The sequence below is a fragment of the Vulpes lagopus genome, chromosome 21 (assembly GCF_018345385.1).
Source record: "Vulpes lagopus strain Blue_001 chromosome 21, ASM1834538v1, whole genome shotgun sequence".
In the NCBI taxonomy this organism is placed as follows: domain Eukaryota; kingdom Metazoa; phylum Chordata; class Mammalia; order Carnivora; family Canidae; genus Vulpes; species Vulpes lagopus.
In genome coordinates this window covers 7,046,148-7,065,652 of record NC_054844.1, presented here as the reverse complement: position 1 = coordinate 7,065,652, position 19,505 = coordinate 7,046,148, and the positions used below count along the sequence as shown (strand labels likewise).

At 44.1% G+C, this 19,505-nt stretch overlaps 1 protein-coding gene across 2 annotated transcripts in view; it reads left to right on the top strand.

Annotated features, from left to right (window-relative positions):
• Positions 1–3,827: 3,827 nt before the first annotated feature.
• The window catches only part of LOC121479676 (anoctamin-2), a 341,299-nt gene continuing 325,621 nt past the window's right edge, over positions 3,828–19,505 (top strand). Inside the window, exon 1 of one of the 2 annotated variants that reach the window (XM_041735401.1) lies at positions 3,828–3,941. In XM_041735401.1, the coding sequence (XP_041591335.1) occupies positions 3,920–3,941 (22 nt within the window). In that variant the 5' untranslated portion in view covers positions 3,828–3,919. Of the gene's footprint in view, positions 3,942–16,315; positions 16,338–19,505 lie in introns of those variants that run through there. The other variant, XM_041735402.1, reaches the window with a different exon arrangement.

Here is a 19,505-nt window from a genome sequence, read left to right as displayed (position 1 = left end):
TCAGGAACACAAGGTTCTCCAAGCTCTGTATTGAGGGGCTTCTGAACAGAACAGAGGGGTGGGTCCTGGAGCCAGGCTCCTGCCAAGACAGACATGGTTACTGCCAGCATGACTGACCTTTTGGTGACCTTGAGCAGGTGTGCAAGGGTTTCTCTGAGCCGTGGGCTCCCTAAGTTCCTCTGTACTCTTGGTGGCCCCTACGGGAAAGTAAGGTACCGAGGACTGAGGGAACTGGAAATGAGGTGCTGGCAGGTGCAGGACCAGCATCCCATCCAGCAGGTTTGGCCATGGGGGATGAGCCCTACACTTGTGGGCCTGGGTTCTCCACATGGCCCTTGTCCTATTGTATGGCCCCAAATAAGACCATTAGTGGTTCTTAGACTTAGTTTCCTCATCTGGGGAATAGGAATGTTAGTCTCACTCAGGGGATTGAGAGGGTAAAATATGGCTGGAAGTCTGGGGGTAACTGTAAATTTTTCTTTCTTTTTTTAAAAGATTTTATTTACTCATGAGACAGAGAGAGAGAGAGAGAGAGAGAGAGAGAGAGAGAGAGAGAGGCAGAGACATAGGCAGAGGGAGAAGCAGACTCCATGCAGGGGGCCCGACATGGGACTCAATCCTGGGACTCCGGGATCACTCCCTGAGTCAAAGGCAGACACTCAACTGCTGAGCCACCCAGGCATCCCTAAATTGTTCTTTAATAACATAAGGAGTGGCAAGAATGAAAATGAGAGGAAATCAAGACTTAAAGTGGGGGAATAAGTGCCTCTATTGTCAGTGGCACAGCACTAGGGATTGACTTTATCCTGTAGGGTCAAAGAGCTGAGTTTCTTTAGAGCTGCATGCTGCATGCCCAGGCCCTGCCCACTCCAGACATCTTTGGTGGAAGGGTAGAAATAACACCAAACTTCACCCAGTCCCCAAATCATTAACCAGTAATGTCAGTCCCAAGGAGATATGGTCCTTCCTCAAAATTTATGTGAAGAGTTTACATATATATATATGCTGGCAAAATGGTGGAGACCCTATCTGGGGAGAGAATACTCATGAGGATAAAGGGAATGCCCTGTGTTTGTGACAGGAATTTGATGGGGGAATTGATTTTTCATTCCAGGTCCTTTTAACACAGGAGAGACTCTAGCCACTGAAAGTGCTGGATGGTGGAGGTGGAAGGGATTTGGATACCATCCAATCCACTGCCCACCGCCCCCCCCCCCCTTACAGAGAATAAAAGCAGCTCAGAGAACTCAGACTTGTCAAAGGTCACACAGCTGCTGGGTGGCAGGGCAGGTTCAGAAGCCAGGTGCCTTGACACCTGGGTGAGCCCTCCCGGGCCACTCCACCAGAGCCACCCCATCCCTGTTGCTTTACAGTTTCGGTCCTTGCTGGCACATGAACCAACCGCTACTGCATATCTAGGATTCACCCACTTCTAATTCTGTGGGGAATCACCTGGAGGGGAGATACATTACCAATGGCATGGATTGTGTTGAGCAGTTTTGGTGGGGGAGATTATTTAAGTAGAGCAAAGGAAGAATGGATAGAAGTTTATTTAATATAACTGCTCAATAATGCAAAGGTTGTCACCTGTCCATCACCCTGCCTCCAACTTCGAGTAGTCTCCGAGGTCTCCGTAGGAAACCAGATCCCCATGGAATTACCTCTCTCTCTTCTGCCTGATCGCCTAACACTCTACCTGGGGATGAGCGGTTACTGGAGGCACAGTAGAAACTCAGCCACAGAGAAACTCAGAGAGGTAGCCTCCCTCTCCAGCAGAAGGTGTCAATTTTCCAACTGCCTCTGCCTCCATTGCCTGAATTTCTCCTCATATTTACTGATAGGACAATTCACTGTCCAGAATCAAGCCAAATCAGAGAACCTGTATGTTTTGATTTTTTAAAAATGGCAGGGAGTAGGGTAAGGAGGCTGCAAAAAGAGAAGGTGGAAATGGAGGAGTGTCTCAGCCACTTCCCCTTACTTTGCAGGGATAATGGGGCAGAGCCTGCCTCTGGTCTCAGGGACTCCCTTCCTGCTTGCCCCAGACCAGGTGAGATGGAGGCTCCCAAGGTGAGTGTTTTAGGGGGAATCTCATGGAGAGAGCTCACAGACTAAGAAAGTGCAGAAGATGAAATGGAATGGATTAAGGAACCATGGCAGCTTTCCAGTGCTCTTGGCGTTGAAAAGACACAGAGAAGGGTCCCTGGGAGTGAATGGGGGTGAAGGGCATTGCTTGGAAGAGAAAGAAGTCTAACAGCAAAGTGTTGGAGCGTGGACTCTGAGCGGACTGGCTGCTTGGGGATTCCTGCATATCTCCTAGAGGCGAGTTGCTTGACTTTCTGCACTGTAGTCTCATCCGTCAGATGGGCACACTAGCAGTAACTCCTCACGGGGTTGTGTCAGAATCAAAGAATTACCACGGGGAAAGCTCTGAGAAGGGTACCCCAGGAAGAGGAAGTCCTGTATAGACGCAAGCCCTGATTACTCCCAGTGGCCAGAAGAAAGCTCTGGACAAGGACACAATCCCTTTGGTTTTCCTTCTGTGCTGCCCCTGACTCATTCTGTGTTGTCTATTCTTCTTTGTCCTCAAGCAAGTGGCAAGATATCACCAGCAGCCTACCTCATCGGTGGAGGAGACATCATTCTTCACAGTGAAGGATAAATAGCATTCTTGACCTTAGCATAATGCCCTTTCACTTTTTGGGTCTCTGGCATGAATGGACGTGTTGAGCTTCAGGGCATGTTGCAGTTGCAGATTCCATCATCCAGCAACAGCCCCCTCAGACAGCCTTCCATCTGTCCACTCATCACCACAAGGCACCTGAACCGGGTCACCTGTCATATGGGAAAGCGTGGTTCAACTCATGGACGAACCAAGCTTCCTTGTCTCATGGAGTCAGAGAATGAGTCTTGCGGACAACGGAGAGTGAGCAAAGTGATAAAGCTTTATTAAGCAGCCATTCAGAGAAAGCTCTCAGAAGTGAGAGGGGTCCCCATCGGGTTGCCACCGAGGGCTTTTAGGGGCCGGCTTTTATTGAGAACCTAGGCAGGGAGCCTACGGCCCTGAGATTCTTGTGCAGTCCTGGTTTGAGCACCGACTATTGATGACACCTTAATGACCTATTTCTTTGTGGTCTGTGATTCCTTAGTAGCCCTTAAAGGGAGATACTCCCCGACATTTGGGAGCTAGGGAGCCAGGTTTCTTTCCTCTGTTTCTACTATCTTAGCTGTTTCCTTGGGACGGGTAGGAGCCTGACTGTGGGCCTTCTGGTGTCCTTGGGGTTCATGGGAGCCCACTGGCTCCCCGGGGGCCTGACTCTGGGCCTCTCCCTGTGTAGCCCCACCTGCCCCTGACCCCGTACATCCCCGCGCTTGTTCCCCGGGACGGAGCCTCCAGGCTCCCTCCTCCAGCCCGTCGGTCCCAAGCGCCTCAGGGACGGTCCCCGAAGACCCACCCTCCTCCTGCCTCTTGGGCCCCTCGGTCCTGTCCTCGCCGCCGCCCTGCGCCCCCGCCTCCCGCCCCCGGGAGCCTCGGGCAGGCGGGGACGGCGGCGGGGACTGGACCCGCTCGGCCAGACGGGGCGGGAGCTAATCCGGCTGAAGGTGCGCACCCGGCCCGGGCGGGCAGGCGCGTCCCTGGGAGCAGGGGGGCCGCCGCCCCGGCTGGGCCTCGGCCTCGCCGACCTCCGCGCGCCCTGGACGCGAGCCGCCCGCGGGCGAGCTCTTCCCCCGGCGGCTCGCAGCGCCCGAGCCGGGCGGCCCGGGACCCCTCGGCGCGGGAGGGCGGCGGGGGGCGGGAGGGGGGCGGGCACGTCCGGGCGCCGCCGAGCGCCGTGGATTAGCCCCGCGGCGGCCGCATCAGCCCGAGCGTTCGCCGCGCGGCCGCGGGCCAGTCCGGGTGTCGCGTCCCGGTGCCCGCGCCATGGCCACCCCCGGGCTGCGCGGTGAGTCCCCCGGGGCCCGGCGTCGGTCCTTCGCGTCGGTCTGTCCGGCCGGCCGGCGACTTGGGGGGGGCGGGCAGTCCCGGAGCGGCGCCCCAACTCCCCGCCTTGGGGCTGGTGACCCCACGTGAACCTGGGAGGGAGGCGCCGGGCCAGGGCAGCCGAGGGGCGCCTGGGCAGCGCCGCCCACACCTACTTCGCGGACTTACTTTTATCCAGGAGAGAGAAGGTAGGGCAAGAGGCGGGGCGTGGTGCTGCGGCCCCTGGGCGACCGAGGGTCGCGTCTTGCCTTTGCGCTTCGGCCTCCACCCAGTGCTGGTCGTGGGCCCTGGAGGTCGGCGTGTCTGGGGCAGGCAGGCAGCTGGGTTAGTTCTCAGCCGCCTGCGCCTGGAGGACGGAGGGTCTGCTCCATCCCCAGCTACTGTGACGTCGGCCTCTCGGGAGTGCCCCCCGGTCTCAGGGACTCTCTGCCCACCCCGACCTAACCCGAACTGAATCCGCGGTCCAGAGGGTGCAGGGGAACACAGGCGCGCCTTTGCTGGGGACTTTTCTTTTAGGGGAGAAGTTAGTGGAGGTGGACTTTGGGGGGACGGGGGCGGGACATTATTCGGCTGCATCTCTCAAGTTATCCTGAGCAGACACATGCACCTGGGCAGGGTTGATGTTGCCTGGAGAGGGAATATGTTGACTGTCTTTCTTCTGGTGGTTCTTGCGTGAGGCAGGAAGCGGGGAGGTGCCCACTGCTGGCACAGAGAACCAAAGGAACGGGAAGGTAGATGTAAGTCCTAGTCCTGAGATCTTGTGCGCTGGTGTGGAGAGAGATCTCCGGGAACCAAGTGGACCCTGCTTCTGGACAGAAGGCTCCATTGAACAAGGTTAGATCTAAGCCAAAGGGCAAGTGGCAGGTGGAGGGAGGATCTCAGACAAGGTGGGGGCTCTCCTAGAGGACTGTGGTACTCTGGGTCTCTCTGTTTGCCTGGACTTTGTTCTCGGGACCTGACCTCAGAGCCCTGGCCCATCTAGCTGTCTGTCACCCTGCCCTGGCTACTGGGCTTCCAGGACCCATTTGCTCCTCTCACTGTGTCTTGCTAGATGCCTGTCCTTTTGGGAGGCAAAGACCTAATAGGATGGTCCTTTCCAGCAGCCTGGAATGCTCTCTGACTTGCCTGTATGTGGGAACCTGGGCCACTTTGATGGCCCATTGAAGTGGATGTGTGAGGGGTAGGTCGAGGTAGGTTTAAAAGACCTACCTTGGGTCCTGGTCTTGTTTCTACTTGTGCCTTCTCTGCCATCGTCCATTGCGGGCACAAGGCTTGAGGACCAGAGGCATAAGACCTAACATAAAGCTTGTCTTTGACTTAATGAAATGAGGACCCGATTTTCTGGAAATCCACCCATCTGTGAACTCTTTCTGCTGGCTGAGAGACACTTGTCCCACTCTATTTGTGGTGTTCTTAGAGCTCGTAGAGAACAGAAATTTGACTACTAGACACAAGGATCTTGCCTCTTGTTGCAAAACAGAATCGGTCTCTATTTGTGATCAGTGGTTAGGTAAGGCCTCTTTGCGGAGATGAGTTTGAACAGAGATTGTGCTCAGTGAAAGAACGAGCCGTGCAGTTATCTGGAGAATGATCTCACAAAGGCAAATATAGGTGAAAGACCCTGCGGCAGGAATGTACTTGAGCTGTCCAAAAAATAGTGGGGAAGCCAAGTGCCTGGAGCAGAGAGATGAAGAGCGAGAATGGCCAGAGTGAGCCAGATCACGCAGTCTTGTAGCTCAGGCCATCTGTTGTTGGCATTCAGAGAAAAGGAATACTAATAGTCATCAAGCATCTACTATATCCAGACACTGTGCTAGGTGCTTTGCCTCACAACAGCTTTGTTGTGAGTGTTCAGTCCATTTCATTGAAGAGGAGCCTGAAATTCTGAGAGGTTAAGAAATATATGCCAGTTATATTGTGTTAACCACCGAATAATCACAGAGGGGTAAGGTTGGAATTCAAACTTGTTTTCCCCAGCACCTCACCTTGTGGCTTTTGTTCTGTTTATAAGAAGTCATTAAAAAGAAGTGTATGTAGGTACCAGCAAGGGGCTTGGTGGGAAATGTGGGGAGACCTGGGGCCTTAAGGGAGATACTGATTTTGCAAGGCTGTTAGGGAAGTGCTGTGGTCACAGTCCAGGCAGGGCTGTGCCTATATACTATAGTTGACCCTTGAATTACATGGATTTGAACTGCGTGGGTTCAGTAATATGCAGATTTTTTTATAGTATAGTACTAGAGGTGTATATGTTCTCCTTATAATTTTCTTAACATTTTCTTTTCTCTAGATTCTAATAATACAGTATCTAATACGTATATAAAACACACATTAATTGACTGTTTATGTTACTGGTAAGGTTTCCAATGAGCAGTAGTCTATTAGTAGTTAAGTTTTGGGGGGAGTCAAAAGTTACATGCAGATATTTAACTGCACAATGAGATTGGCACCCCTAACTCTGTGTTGTTTGAGCCAGCTGTATTTCCAGTCTGGAATCATGGTTAGTTTATCTAGCGAGACCAAGCCCAAGAAGGCTGGTTGTCATAACCAAACTTGTAAGGAAATGTGCCACTGTGCTCTACATTGGAGACATGTTTTCACCAGCGTGGTTACCTGAGTTCCACATTAGGGTTTCTAGAGGCATGGGAAGCTGAACTTGTGACCACAGGGGGAAGAAGATGTACTTAGTGTCCTGATGGGCTCTAGCAAATCTGACTCAATATGTTCCACTTGTAAGTGCAGCTCAGATCAGTTTAGAGGACACCTATGAGCTGTACTGTATGCCAGATACTATGCTCACTGTTGGAGTTACAAAGATCAATAGGCACCTGCCTGTCAAGACCTTACATTCTAGACTCTTGGTACCCTAAGATGATCTCAGTACTTTAGCACCCTTATCCACTGTTGATGGTCATGGGAAGGAGGGGATAGAGTCAAACTTTGACCTGTTCAGACCACATCAATGACATTAGCCTGACCACACTGTAGTTATTTCAATATGTACTAAATGTCTTTCTTGTACTCCTACTGACAACCTTGCTTTTCCTCCAGAAATTTCAAGGAAGTGCCTTTTAAGTCTGTCTGACGACTCTCCATCTAGGTAACGTTCCCTGAATTGAAACTACTGAAGGATTGCAGTTCTCACAATGAGCTGGTGTCACTCCCTCCCTCTGTTGAGCAAACACAATTTGTTAAAAAACAAATTTCAACCAAGTAAATTTGGAGATCTAATTGGTTTTATTAAATGATACATGAATTGGGCAGCATCCCATCTAGCAAGTAGAGGGGAGCTCTGAGGAGTCCTACAAAATGGAAGGTTTTCATAGGAAGGAGGGTGAGGCAAAAAGTTATTAGCAAAAGAAAAAGGAATGTTTCAGGCTGGGAAATCATCTTTTGATTGGGGAAAGGGATGAAAAGGGGGAAAGGGATGAAAGTGCTTTTATTGTGCAGTTTATTACTTAACCAGTGCTGATCAGGGAATTTCAGACAAACCTTCCAAAGGTCACATTCCCAGGATAAAAGGTCACATTCCCCGGGATAGGTTAGACCTGCTGGTTTGCTGGGTGTCTGTGTGTATCTGTGTGTCTGCACCTGCACCTGTGCAAATGACTCCATTTGGGGCCTGTTTCTCTTTTAATACCTTGTATCCTACAACTTCTTCACTGACACAGGGATAATCCACACTTTCTAGCAGTCCTTGGTGCCTGATATTCATCACTAGCTAAATAAAAATAGCTTAAAAAAAAGCAATACTATACTTCCAACGTGAAAAACATTTAAATACAGATAAAATAAAAAAGTTCCCTGTTTTTAAATATTTTTGGTAATTATTCTTCACTCAAATTCCTTTTTAATCTGTTTTTATTTTTGCCTGTATCAAATAACTATTTCTGCTTTTTATTAATCTTCAAACAGTTTGCAGAAGAGGAAAACCTAGATAACAATAATCCTTAAATGAACAAATGCCAAATAATGAAGGCTTGGGAGCACAGTATTATATCATAAAACCTAGACTAAGAATAGGTACTGCAGTTGAACAAAAATTTATCTGTGAACTTTCTGACAGACAGGTCAGAAAACAGCCAGCAAGTTACATGGGTTTCATCGTCTAATAGAAGGAGGCTAGTTCTAGTTCATCCACATTAAACTTTAAGAAGAATGTCACAGTGATATTTGTGCTATTTATATGAGACATTGCCCAACCTAATGAGCTGTAGTTTCATTAATAGATTTTTGGAAAGAGTATTATTCATCACGTGAGCATTTATTGTTTCTGATTTTTTTTTTTTCAAGTGGTGTTTGTGTTTTATTCTTCCCTGGCCCACTCCACTCTATTATGTTTTTAAAAATTGCTGTTTGCGAACCTGTAGATCCCCAGCCATTGGGTTAAAACTTCTAATTTGAAAAGTAGTGGCTTATAGCATATAAAAAGCTCCACAGAACAGCTCCCCAAGTTCCATCTGGTATCATTTCTGTTCAGCCTGAAGAACCTTCTGCAGCATGTCTTGAAGTGCAGATATGCTGGTGACAAATTCTCTCAGCTTCTATTTTTTTTAAGATTCTGTTTATTTATTAGAGAGAGTGAGAGAGAGAGAGAGAGAGAGAGAGCAAGCAGGGGGAGGGGCAGAGGGAGAGGGAGGGAGAGAACCTCAAGCAGACTTGCCACTGAGCATGGAGGCCCACACAGGGCTTGATCCCATGACCCTGAGATCAGGACCTGAGCTGAAACTAAGAGCTCGAACTCGACCGACTGAGCCACCTAGGCGCCCCTCTCAGCTTGTGTTTTTATTTCATTCTCCTTTTGGAAGAATACTTGCATCAGATGCAAAATTAATAGGTTGACAGGTTTTTCTCTTCAAGACTCCAGGTGTTCTCTTTCGGTCTCCATGGTTTTGATGAGAAGTCAGCCTTAGTCCAGATTTTTGTTTTCCTTGTATGTAATACCTCCCTCTGGTAGCTCTCCATATTTTATTTTTATTTTTGGTGTTCGACAGTCAGCCTATGGTGTGTCCAGGAGTGATTCTCTTTGTATTTTTCCTCCTTGAGTTTGTTGACCTTCTTGAATGTGGACGTTACTGTATTTTATCAACTTTTGGGATAATTTCACTCACTCTTTATTCAATTATTTTTCTGCTCCATTTTTATTCTCTTCTTTTTCTAACATGTATATTAGACCCACATGATCCCACCAGGTCCTGAGACTGTGTTGAATTTTTTCATTCTTCAGTCCTCTGTTCTCTAGATCAGATTGTTTCTATCAGTCCATCTTTTTTTTTTTTCTATCAGTCCATCTTTAACTTCACTGATCTTTTCTCTGCCTTTTCCAGTTTGCTGTCAGGCTCATCGAATGAAGTTTTTCTTTTGCATTATTGTACTTTTCAGTTCTAGGAATTTTAAAAAAGATTTTATTTATTTATTTATTCGTGAGAGACACAGAGACAGAGGCAGAGACATAGGCAGAGGGAGAAGCAGGCTCCCCGTGGGGAGCCCAATGCAGAACTTGATCCCAGGACCCCGAGATCATGACCTGAGTCAAAGGCAGACACTCAACCACTGAGCCACCCAGGTGCCCCTGTACTTTTCAATTTTAGGAATTTTTATTTTGACTACCAGCCAGATTATTAAGATATAATCACATACCATAAATCCACCCTTTAAAATGTGCAGTTTAGTAATTTTTATTCATAGAATTGTGCATCCGTCACTGTTCTCTAATTTTAGAATATTTTCATCATCCAAAAAGAAACCTCATACTCATTGACAGTTGTTCACCTTTCCTCCCTCCCTCTAACTCCTGGCAACTGCTAATGTATTCCCTGTCTCCATGGATTTGCTTATTCTGGATGTTTAATATAAGTGGAATCACACACTATATAGTGTTTTGTGTCTGAAACTGCTCTTTCACTGAGCATGTTTTCAGTGTTCAGTTGTATCATAACATGGGTCAATAGCTCAGTTCTTTTTATAGCTGAATAATATTCCCTTCTGTGGATATACCACATTTGTTCATTTATAATTTGATAGACATTTGGATTTCCACTTTCTGGTTACTATGAATAATGCTGCTTTGAATGTTCAAGTAGAAGTTTTTTTTTTTTTTTTTTTTTGCGTGTGTGTGTGTATGTGTATGTTTGTATTTCTCTTGGGTACATACCTAGAGTAGAATGGCTGGGTCTTATAGAAGCTCTGTGTTTAACTTTTTCAGGAACTACTAGGCTGTTTTACAAAATGGCCATACTATTTGACATTCCCACCACCAACATCTGAAAGTTCTAATTTCTCCACATCCTCACCAACACTTGTTATTGTTTGTCTTTTTCAAAATCATAGCTATCCTAGTGGCGTAAAGTGGTATGTCACTGTAGTTTTGATTTGCGTTTCCTTAATGACTAATGATGCTAAATGTCTTTTCATGTGCTATTGAATATTTCTTGCTTATCTTCTTTGGAGAAGTGTCCCTTCATATACTTTGCTCATTTTCAAATTAAGTTGTTTGCTTTTTAATTGTTGAATTGTAAAGTCCTATATATATTTTGGATACAAGTCCTTATTGTGATATATGAGTTAGAAATATTTCCTCACATTCTCCAGGTTGCATATTCACTTTATTAATGATATCTGTTTTTTTTTTAAAAGATTTTATTTATTTATTTAGGGAGGGAGCAGGAGCAGGGGGAGGAGTAGAGGGAGAAGGGGAGAGAGAGAGAGAATCTTAATCAGACTCAGCATGGACCCTGAAGTGGGGCTTCATCTCACGACCCTGAGATCATGACCTGAGCCGAAATCAAGAGTCAGATGTTCAACTGACTGAACCACCTGGGTACCCCATTCATGGTGTCTTTTGAAACATTTTTAATTTTGATGAAAGACAATTTGTCTGTCTTTGATAACTTGTGCTTTTTGGTATAATAGCTAAGAAACCATTGCTTAACTTAAGGTAATAAAGATTTACTCCTGTGTTATCTTCCAAATGTTTTATAGCTTTAGCTATTGCATTTAGGTCTGGTATCTGTTTTTGAAAATGTTAATTTTTATGTATGGTGTGAGGAAAGAGTGCAACTTCCTTCTTTTTTGTGAGGATACCCAGTTGTCCCGGTACTATTTCCCCATTTCTTTCCCCACCTCTTAGTGCCTTTGTTGAAATTTAAGGTTTAATTTCTGCAGTCTTGATTCTAGGGACTGACCAATTTTTCTATCCTTATGCCAGTACCACAGTAGCTTTGTAGTAAGGTTTTTTTTTTTTTTTTTTTGTACTTGATTTTGTATACTGCAACTTTACTGAATTAGTCCTAACAGTTCTTTGATAGTCTTTAGGGTTTTCTATATGTAATATTATGTCATCTGAAAATAGTGACAGTTTTAATTCTTCCTTTCCAATTTGGGTGTCTTTATTTCTTGTTCTTGCCTAACTGCTGTGCTTGTAGTAAGTTTTGAAATCAGAAAGTGTGAAACCAATTATATTGATTTTTGTTTATATTTTCTATTTCTCTGCACTTTTGCAGTTTCCATATCATCTATTTATTAAGGCCATACTTATTTTTATTTATTAGAACATATTTATGTTTTCTGCTTTAAGTCTTTTCTTGTTAAACCCAATATTTGGGCTCTCTTGAGATCAGGTGTGTGTGTGTGTGTGTGTGTGTGTGTGTGTGTGTGTGTGTTGTTTGTTTTTGGTGATTAAGTCCTGTTTATTTTAGAAGCATAAACAGCAGAGTTGGAAAGGAGTGATGAGAACAAAACACCAGTCCCTTTAACAGGGCCAGATCCAGCCCAGGCTGTGTCTCTGTGTATGACCAAGGCTGGCCCAGCCTTTTCCAGTGAGAACAATGGAGATGTGAATCTTTCATGATGTTGGGGGTAGAGTAAATTGGCTCCAGGCCCCTCTGGACCTAGTGAAAAAGGCCAGAGGACTGAGATGAGTTTTTATTACTTGTTTTGTGCCTTTCATGGGCCACTTATTCCTGTTTCTTGTGTGTCTAGTAAGTTTTGATGGTGAAATGGACATTGTGCTTGATATGACATTATCTTTCTTTCAGGAGAGTTAAAAATTTATTTTAAGAAAAGTTTTCTGGCATGCAGTTCAACTACTGGCTGATCCCTTTGAGCTTAATATTTAGGTTTGGTTTTCTGCTTCATTAAGGTATATAATGTGGAAAATGCAAGGTATTTTTCATGATTCTCTAACTTGGTAAGACTTAACCTCTCAAGTCTGTCTCCCCTATTGATCTGTTCAGGGATTGACCTTATAAGCTTATTTTTTAGGGATAGTCGACTATAAATATTTTTCTAGTGTGATTCTCACTCACACACTAGAAAAATGGGGTCTTGTGTCTCAGCTGGATGTCCAAAATATTAGGACATGTTAATGAGGTCTTGCTGCTCTGGCTGGGATGGAACTTCAGCGTCTTCCAGGACTGTTTGACCTCCAACATCTTGTTCTGATCTCAGTGTTGTGGTAGCCTCTCTCTGGTCAGCCTCATACATTTCACCCTTATGCATGTGGAGTCTTGCTCTCAGCCAAGGACTCATGAAGGTCCCCAGAGGTCTCTCTGGAGAATTTTCTTCGCATAGATTCCTCCTCTCTTGTGCTCTGCCCCATAATTTTCAGCCATTGTAGCTGCTCCAAGCCTTGACTTCTGCCTCCTCAGTTCCGTGGGATTTTGCTTGCTTGGATTCCTGCTCCCTGAACTACAGTCAATAATGTGTTTTCATGGGGTTACATTTGTGACTTTCTGTTCTCAGGAACTGCAGTTCCATGCTGATGATTGTTCAGTGCCTGAAATGGTTGGCTTGTGTCATTTGTTCTGTTCTGTAGCTGTTTATAGAAGAATTTCCAGCCAGGACCAGTGATTTTATCGGTACTGGAAACTAGTTTTTGTCAGCAGGTTTTTAGTCAAAAAGTATTTTGTTGACAAATATTTTCAGATGTAGGTCATTGGCAAAGGCCAGAAATCATAGGACTTTCTAATATTAATTCAAAAGTGATCTTCATGATTTAGAAAAGAGTGAAATTGTTGTGTTTATTTAATTTTAATGAGAAGCTAAGATCCCAGCCTTAATTTTTGTCTTAAGGGAGAGTTGGACTATGGGGGTGCCTACAGGCAAGGCCACACTTTTCTTTAAAATCAGCTTTGTTACTGCTTAGCAGTACTTAAACTCAACATAACCAAAGTTCTGGAATTCTATAGCACAAAGCATGAGGGGAAGGGGTGATTATTTTGCACAAAGCATAGGGGAGAAATCCTTCTGCTCATCTTTTCAGCATTTCGATTTTTTAATCCACTCTTTCATTGAGCACCTGCTGTGTGCCAGGCTACAGTGAAGGTCAAAGATGATATACAGGCCTTACTTTTGAGAATCTCTCCCCATTTGTGGTTTTTAGAAATGATGAGGGGGCTGTTAAATCCATGGGGTTGGGAGAAGTTTGGGAAGGGGTCTGTTGAGCAGGGCTCTGACATGTGGATATTTGACTCTGATGGTATCTCAGTGGGCTAATTACTGCCCTTGTAGGTAGAGTTATTATTGTCTGCATTGCTAGTGAAGGAAGGGTGCTATATTAGTTAGGCTAACACTCAGCTGCTAAGGAATAGATCAAAAAATAAATGAGTAAAACCTGACAGTTTACCTTTTGCTAAAGCAATAATCCAGGTGAGTAAACAAGTTGGCTTGTTAGAGCTAGGTGGCTCTTAGCCATATAGCTTTTCAGGGAGCTAGCATGATGGCTTAGCCAATTTCAACTATGACTGCCAAGGTGGCCCTCAGGGTTGTCCTCCCAGTTATCTGAAAGGGGAGAAAAGCCTGAAAAGGCATGAAGGAGCATGCACAGAAAGTTTCTATGGGCCAGGTCTGGAAGTAGGACATGCCTCTCTGTTCACATCCCTCTGGCTGGAATTTGGTCTTGTAGCTACATTTAATTGCAAGAAAGGCCAGGAAATAGGGTCTAGCTGTGAGCCCAGAAAGAAGAGGAGAGCATAGATTTTTTTGGTAAGCAGCTAGAAGTCTCTGTCTTAGGGGTTTCTCAAAAAATGATAATTTTGGTGTGGCATGGTCACACTTATTTTCCTGTATTAAAGTTGCAGATTTACACACCTGTCTCTCCAAGTAAGGCTCTGAAGTCTTCAAGTTTCAGCAGAACAGGGCAGAACAGGGGGTGGTAAATGCTTATTAAATGGTTTCTGAATGAAGGAATGAGTTTTTTTTAGTATAGTTTTATCTGTCTGTTACCAAAGTCCCCAAATGATGATGATATTGATAATAAGAACTGCTATTTATTGAGCATCTACTGAGCGCTAAGCTTTGCAAGCATGATCTCATTTCTTTTTGTTTCATTTTATTTTATTTTATTTATATTATTGATAAATGACTGTTTAATCCCCATCCCCTATTTCCCCAGTCCCCCCACTCATCTCCCCTCTGGTAACCTTTAGTTTGCTCACTATAGTTAAGAGTCTATTTCTTTGTTTGTCTCTCTCTCTTTCTTTTTTCTTTGGTTATTTGTTTTGTTTTTAAAATTCCACATATGAGTGAGATCATATGGTATTTGTCTTTCTCTGACTGACTTATTTCACTTGGCATTATACTCTCTAGCTCTATCCATATTGTTGCAAATGGCAAGATTTAATTCTTTTTTATGGCCGAATAGTATTCCATTTGTGTGTGTGTGTGTGTGTGTGTATCACATGTTCTTTATCCATTGGGCTCTTGTAGATAATGCTGCTATAGACATAGTGGTGCATGTATCCCTTTGAATTAGTGTTTTTGCATTTTTTGGGTAAATACACAGTAGTGTGATTCCTGTATCATACAGCAGTTCTACTTTTAACTTTTTGAGGAATTTCCATACCATTTTTCCACAATGGCTGCATCAGTTTGCATTCCTACCAGCAGTACATGTTGGGTCCTTTTTCTCTACATTCTCATCAGCATTTGTTGCTTGTGTCGTTGAATTTAGCTCTTCTGACAGGTGTGAAGTCATATCTCATTGTTGTTTTGATTTGTATTTCCCTGATGATGAGTGATGTTGGGCATCTTTTCATGTGTCTGTTGGCCACCTATGTGTCTTTGGGAGAGATGTCTGTTTATATCTTTTGACCATTTTAAAATTTATTTGTTTTTTAGGTATTGGGTTCTATCAGTTCTTATATATTTTGGATACTAACTCTTTATTGGATATGCCATTTATAAATATTTTCTCCTATTCCATAGGTTGCCTTTTAGTCTTGTTGATCATTTCCTTCACTGTGAAGAAACTTAATTTTGATGCAGTCCCAACAGTTTATTTTTACTTATTTCCCTTGCCTCAGTATCTAGAAAGATGTTGCTATAGCCAATGTCAGAGAGATTACTGTGTTCTCTTCAGGGATTTCTATGGTTTCAGGTCTCACATTGAGATCTTTAATTCATTTTGTGTTTATTTATGTGTATGATTTAAGAAAGTGGACCAATCTCATTCTTTTGCATATTGCTGTCTAGTTTCTCCAATACCACTTGTTAAAGAGACTGTCTTTTTCCAATTGGATATTCATTCCTCCTTTGACAAAGATTGATTGACCATATACTTGTGGGTCCATTTCTGGGTTTTCTGTCTGACCCATTGAGCTATGTGTCTATTTTTATGCTAGTACCATGCTGTTTTAATCTATCACTTTGTAATGTAACTTGAAATCTGGAAGTGTGATGCCTGCATTTGTTTTTATTTTTCAAGATTGCTTCGGCTATTTGGGGTCTTTTGCAGTTCCTTACAAATTTTGGGATTGTTTGTTCAACTTCTGTGAATGAAGGAATTAATTTATAGTGAATTGGTATGATATTAGTTGGCCAACAGATTCAGTTTCTTCTTTAAAATATTAAAAAACCTTAAAAAAATTTAAAGTGATTAACTGACTAGTGCGAGCTGGAGGAAGCAGATGAAGGCATTGTGAGTGTTGTTTTAAATGTGAAATACATATTTTATTTGTGCTAGAAACCCACACAATTCTTTGAGAGGCTACACTTGAATTTGATTTCTTCTTTGGAACTCAAAGCTTTTCAGATTGGATTAGAGGGAAGAGAGGGAGAAATTATGAAAATAATGTATGAACTGGAGATACAGTTGCATATTTAAAAACATTTTTTCAATAAAAATCTCATTATGAAGGATTGAACCAAGGCCCTAGTTATGGGACTTGGCTATCCCTGCTCCTCTGAAGTGAGGTGAAGTGATAAAATTCTGCCTGAGGGTCACCTTTTTAAAAAGTTGCTTTTTATCTGCATACCATATTATGATGGTCCTATATGTTGATCTTTAGGTTTTTCCTGGAATGGCACATATTTATGGTTTCAATTTAGAGGAAGATACTTGCCTTTCTATTCGTTATGGCAGGTAGGTGAGCCTCCAGTTCATTTATTAACTATATCAAATTATTCAGGTACCAGTTAACTACATTTAATAACATTTAGTGTTTAAATTTACTTGGACTGTGTAGAACTCATTCCTACCCCCTCTGAGTCTCAAGCTTGTATTATTATCCAAGCTCTCCAGTATGCCTTAGAAGTCAACAAGCTGAACCAAAGCTGCAGAAGTAGAGGGTCTTAACCCCGGTTAAAGCACAGACTACTTCTTCTTCTTCTTCTTCTTCTTCTTCTTCTTCTTCTTCTTCTTCTTCTTCTTCTTCTTCTTCAAAGATTTTATTTATTTATTCATGAGAGACACACAGAGAGAGGCAGAGACACAGGCAAAGGGAGACGCAGGCTCCATGCAGGGAGCCTGATGTGAGACTCGATCCCAGGACTCCAGGATCACACCCTGGACCGAAGGCAGGCCCTAAACTGTTGAGCTCCCCGCAACACACCGCTTCTATAGCCAAGGGCTGCTCGTGGGGTGCCAAGCATGGTAGCTTTCCTTTCCTTCTCCAGTTACAGGCTTCCCTTGCTTCTGGGTTCACGCAGCACCCATTTTTTTTTTTTTTTATAACACCCAGGCCAAGGCAGGTCTTTAGCTCAAAATGTTTATTTTGGCTGTGCTAAGTGGCACTGAGTTTTGTCCTAAGCTTACTTTATTCAAGCTCTTTTTTTTTTTTTTAACTTTATTCAAGTTCTAAGTGTTACTCTTTTCTTTCATATGCCAAGACCTTGTGACTATATCTCTGCTCATATTTTTGATTCTGTAGACCAGGGACCTCACCCCTGGAGGCACAATAGAGCACCTCAGACAAATTAAGTCCAAATCTTGAGGTGGAGCCCAGACATCAATATTAACTTTCTTAGGTGATTCTGATTATGTGTCTAGGGTTGAGAACCAGCCAGTTCTCCACTGGTCCTCACTTTTCCCAATTGCCGGATGCTAATATTTTAAGTCTGGCTTCCCACGGCCATCTCTGCCTCCCCATAGAGGGGCTGTTGTGTGCTTCTGTTTCTTCTTCTCCAGAACTACTTCTCTTGATTTTGTCCTTTGGAATGTGGTGATCATCATATCACTGATAGTCAAATGAGGACACATCTGGTTTTAAGTAAGAACAATTTGTATTTGGCTAGGCCACAGCAGCCTAATAGAAATGGAGTTATGAGAAATTTAAAAATGTGTCTCTCAAGCTCCCCCACCTCACTAGTTACTATGGGGTCTCCAGTCCCCAAAACTCCAGTCCCCAAAACAAAAGTTTGACCCAGCAATTATGGCAATTATGGGAGTCCCTTGAAGTGTCTCCAGTGTGTTTGTGAACAATTCTTCAAACTTCTACGCGGTGTTAGCCATCTTAGTTAGTGCTTGATATTGAGAATTCCCTTTTCCCAAGCTGTGGGAAAATACTTGTCCTGCTCCCAAAGCCAGTTATGTGCAAGTCCTCATGCTTGGGGCTAAACATACCTGGTTTAAACATCCAAGATAGGCACTCTTCCTGTCCTCAAGGAGAGCACAACTGACAGATGTAGCTTATTGTCTATAAGATACGAACTTTACTCATATCAGTTAACCATGTCTGTAGCATAGAGAAAACTTTTGAGCAATTTCCTATAGATTATACATGTATTTGGGATATTTTATAAAATTCTGAGGTTCATCCATGTTCCTCCTGTCTGCTGAATTCCTCGTATCTCATCCAGATCCAAAAGCCTATGGAGCCTGGGCAGGAAGCTATGATTACAGGAGCTTTAGCCTCGGACCTAGTCCATTTTGGGCAACTGGGACAGTTGGGACAGAGCTGGGAATAAGACAGAGATCATCAATATTGGTTATACCAGGGGAGGAGATAAGAGGTGGGAGATGTTTGTGGGTTGGAGGAAGATGGGGGACATGTGGGGACTCACCAAGTATGTCCAGGAGTGGAGTCAGTAACCCTCATAAAGTGTGTTTGCATGCGTGTGTGCAAGCACGTGTGTGTGGTATGTATTAGAGGGGGTGGAGGAAGGGTTACGTGTTGCTCACCATTGCATCATTGTGCTCTTTTCATGTTGAACTTGCCCAACAGGTTATGATTAGCTAACAGAACGGTTTTGATCAATTATGCTGTAGACTGGCCACTTCCTCCTACAGAGGGGAAGGGACATTTATACCTTAATCTCATCAGCCACTCTCCAAACCGCAGTGTAGGATGGGCTACCCATGAGTAGGTTTCATTTGGGAAACTCATCCAGATCCCAGTCTGTGGGTTTTCCCCAGTCTAAGGGAAGCATGTCCTGAAATGCTTATTCTTTTCTTGACCTGGGTCTGCACTTTTAGGGTCTTGGGTCTGAGCATCGACCACAAGTGGTCTTTGTTAAAAGGCTTTTTTAAAAGGATGAGAGGTGTTAAGAATGTTATCAGGAGGGGACTTGTCAAGTAGTCTTGGTTAAGAAGAGCTGTTTAAGGGCAGAAGGGAGAATAATGCCAAAGATCAAAGACCAAAGATAAGAAAAAACAGGTCACTTTCTAGAAGCTGCTGATAGTTCAGTGTGTCTGGTATATGTGAGTGTGTGTGTGTGTGTGTGTGAGAGAGAGAGAGACAGAGACAGAGAGACAGAGAGACAGGGAGACAGGGAGACAGAGAGGGAGACAGAGGGAGGGAGGAGTGGCCAGCAGGAGATGATTGATACTGTCAGGTCAACAGAAAAGATAGTAAGGGGCCTCGTAAGCCATGGTAGAAAGTGTGTATTATAAACCAAAAAGGTCCTTTTTCTTTTGCTCCTTCAATCCCACCACATAGCTGGCCACCTGCTGGGACCATGTGGGTGGGAAAGGAACATGAGGAGGAGAAGGCATGCCCTGCTCTCAGAAGGTTGATGATCTGAAACAGCCAGGCCCAGCAGATGATTGCAAAGCACATACAAATGATTGCCTTTCTCTCCACAATCCCTTTTTATTCCCTCACCCATTGGAATATGCCTGCTTACCTTTTGTAGATGCTTCTCAAAAGCCATGTACTCTGGGAGGCCTTTCCTGCTAGCTCTAAGCAGAGCTGTGGGCTCCTGCTTCTATAGGCCCTTGTTCATACTCCAGCTCTAGCTTTTCTCTTGTTCCTGAAATTATCTCCTTTTTAGTCTCTTTTCCTCATGAGTCTGCCTTCCTTGTGAGAACCTA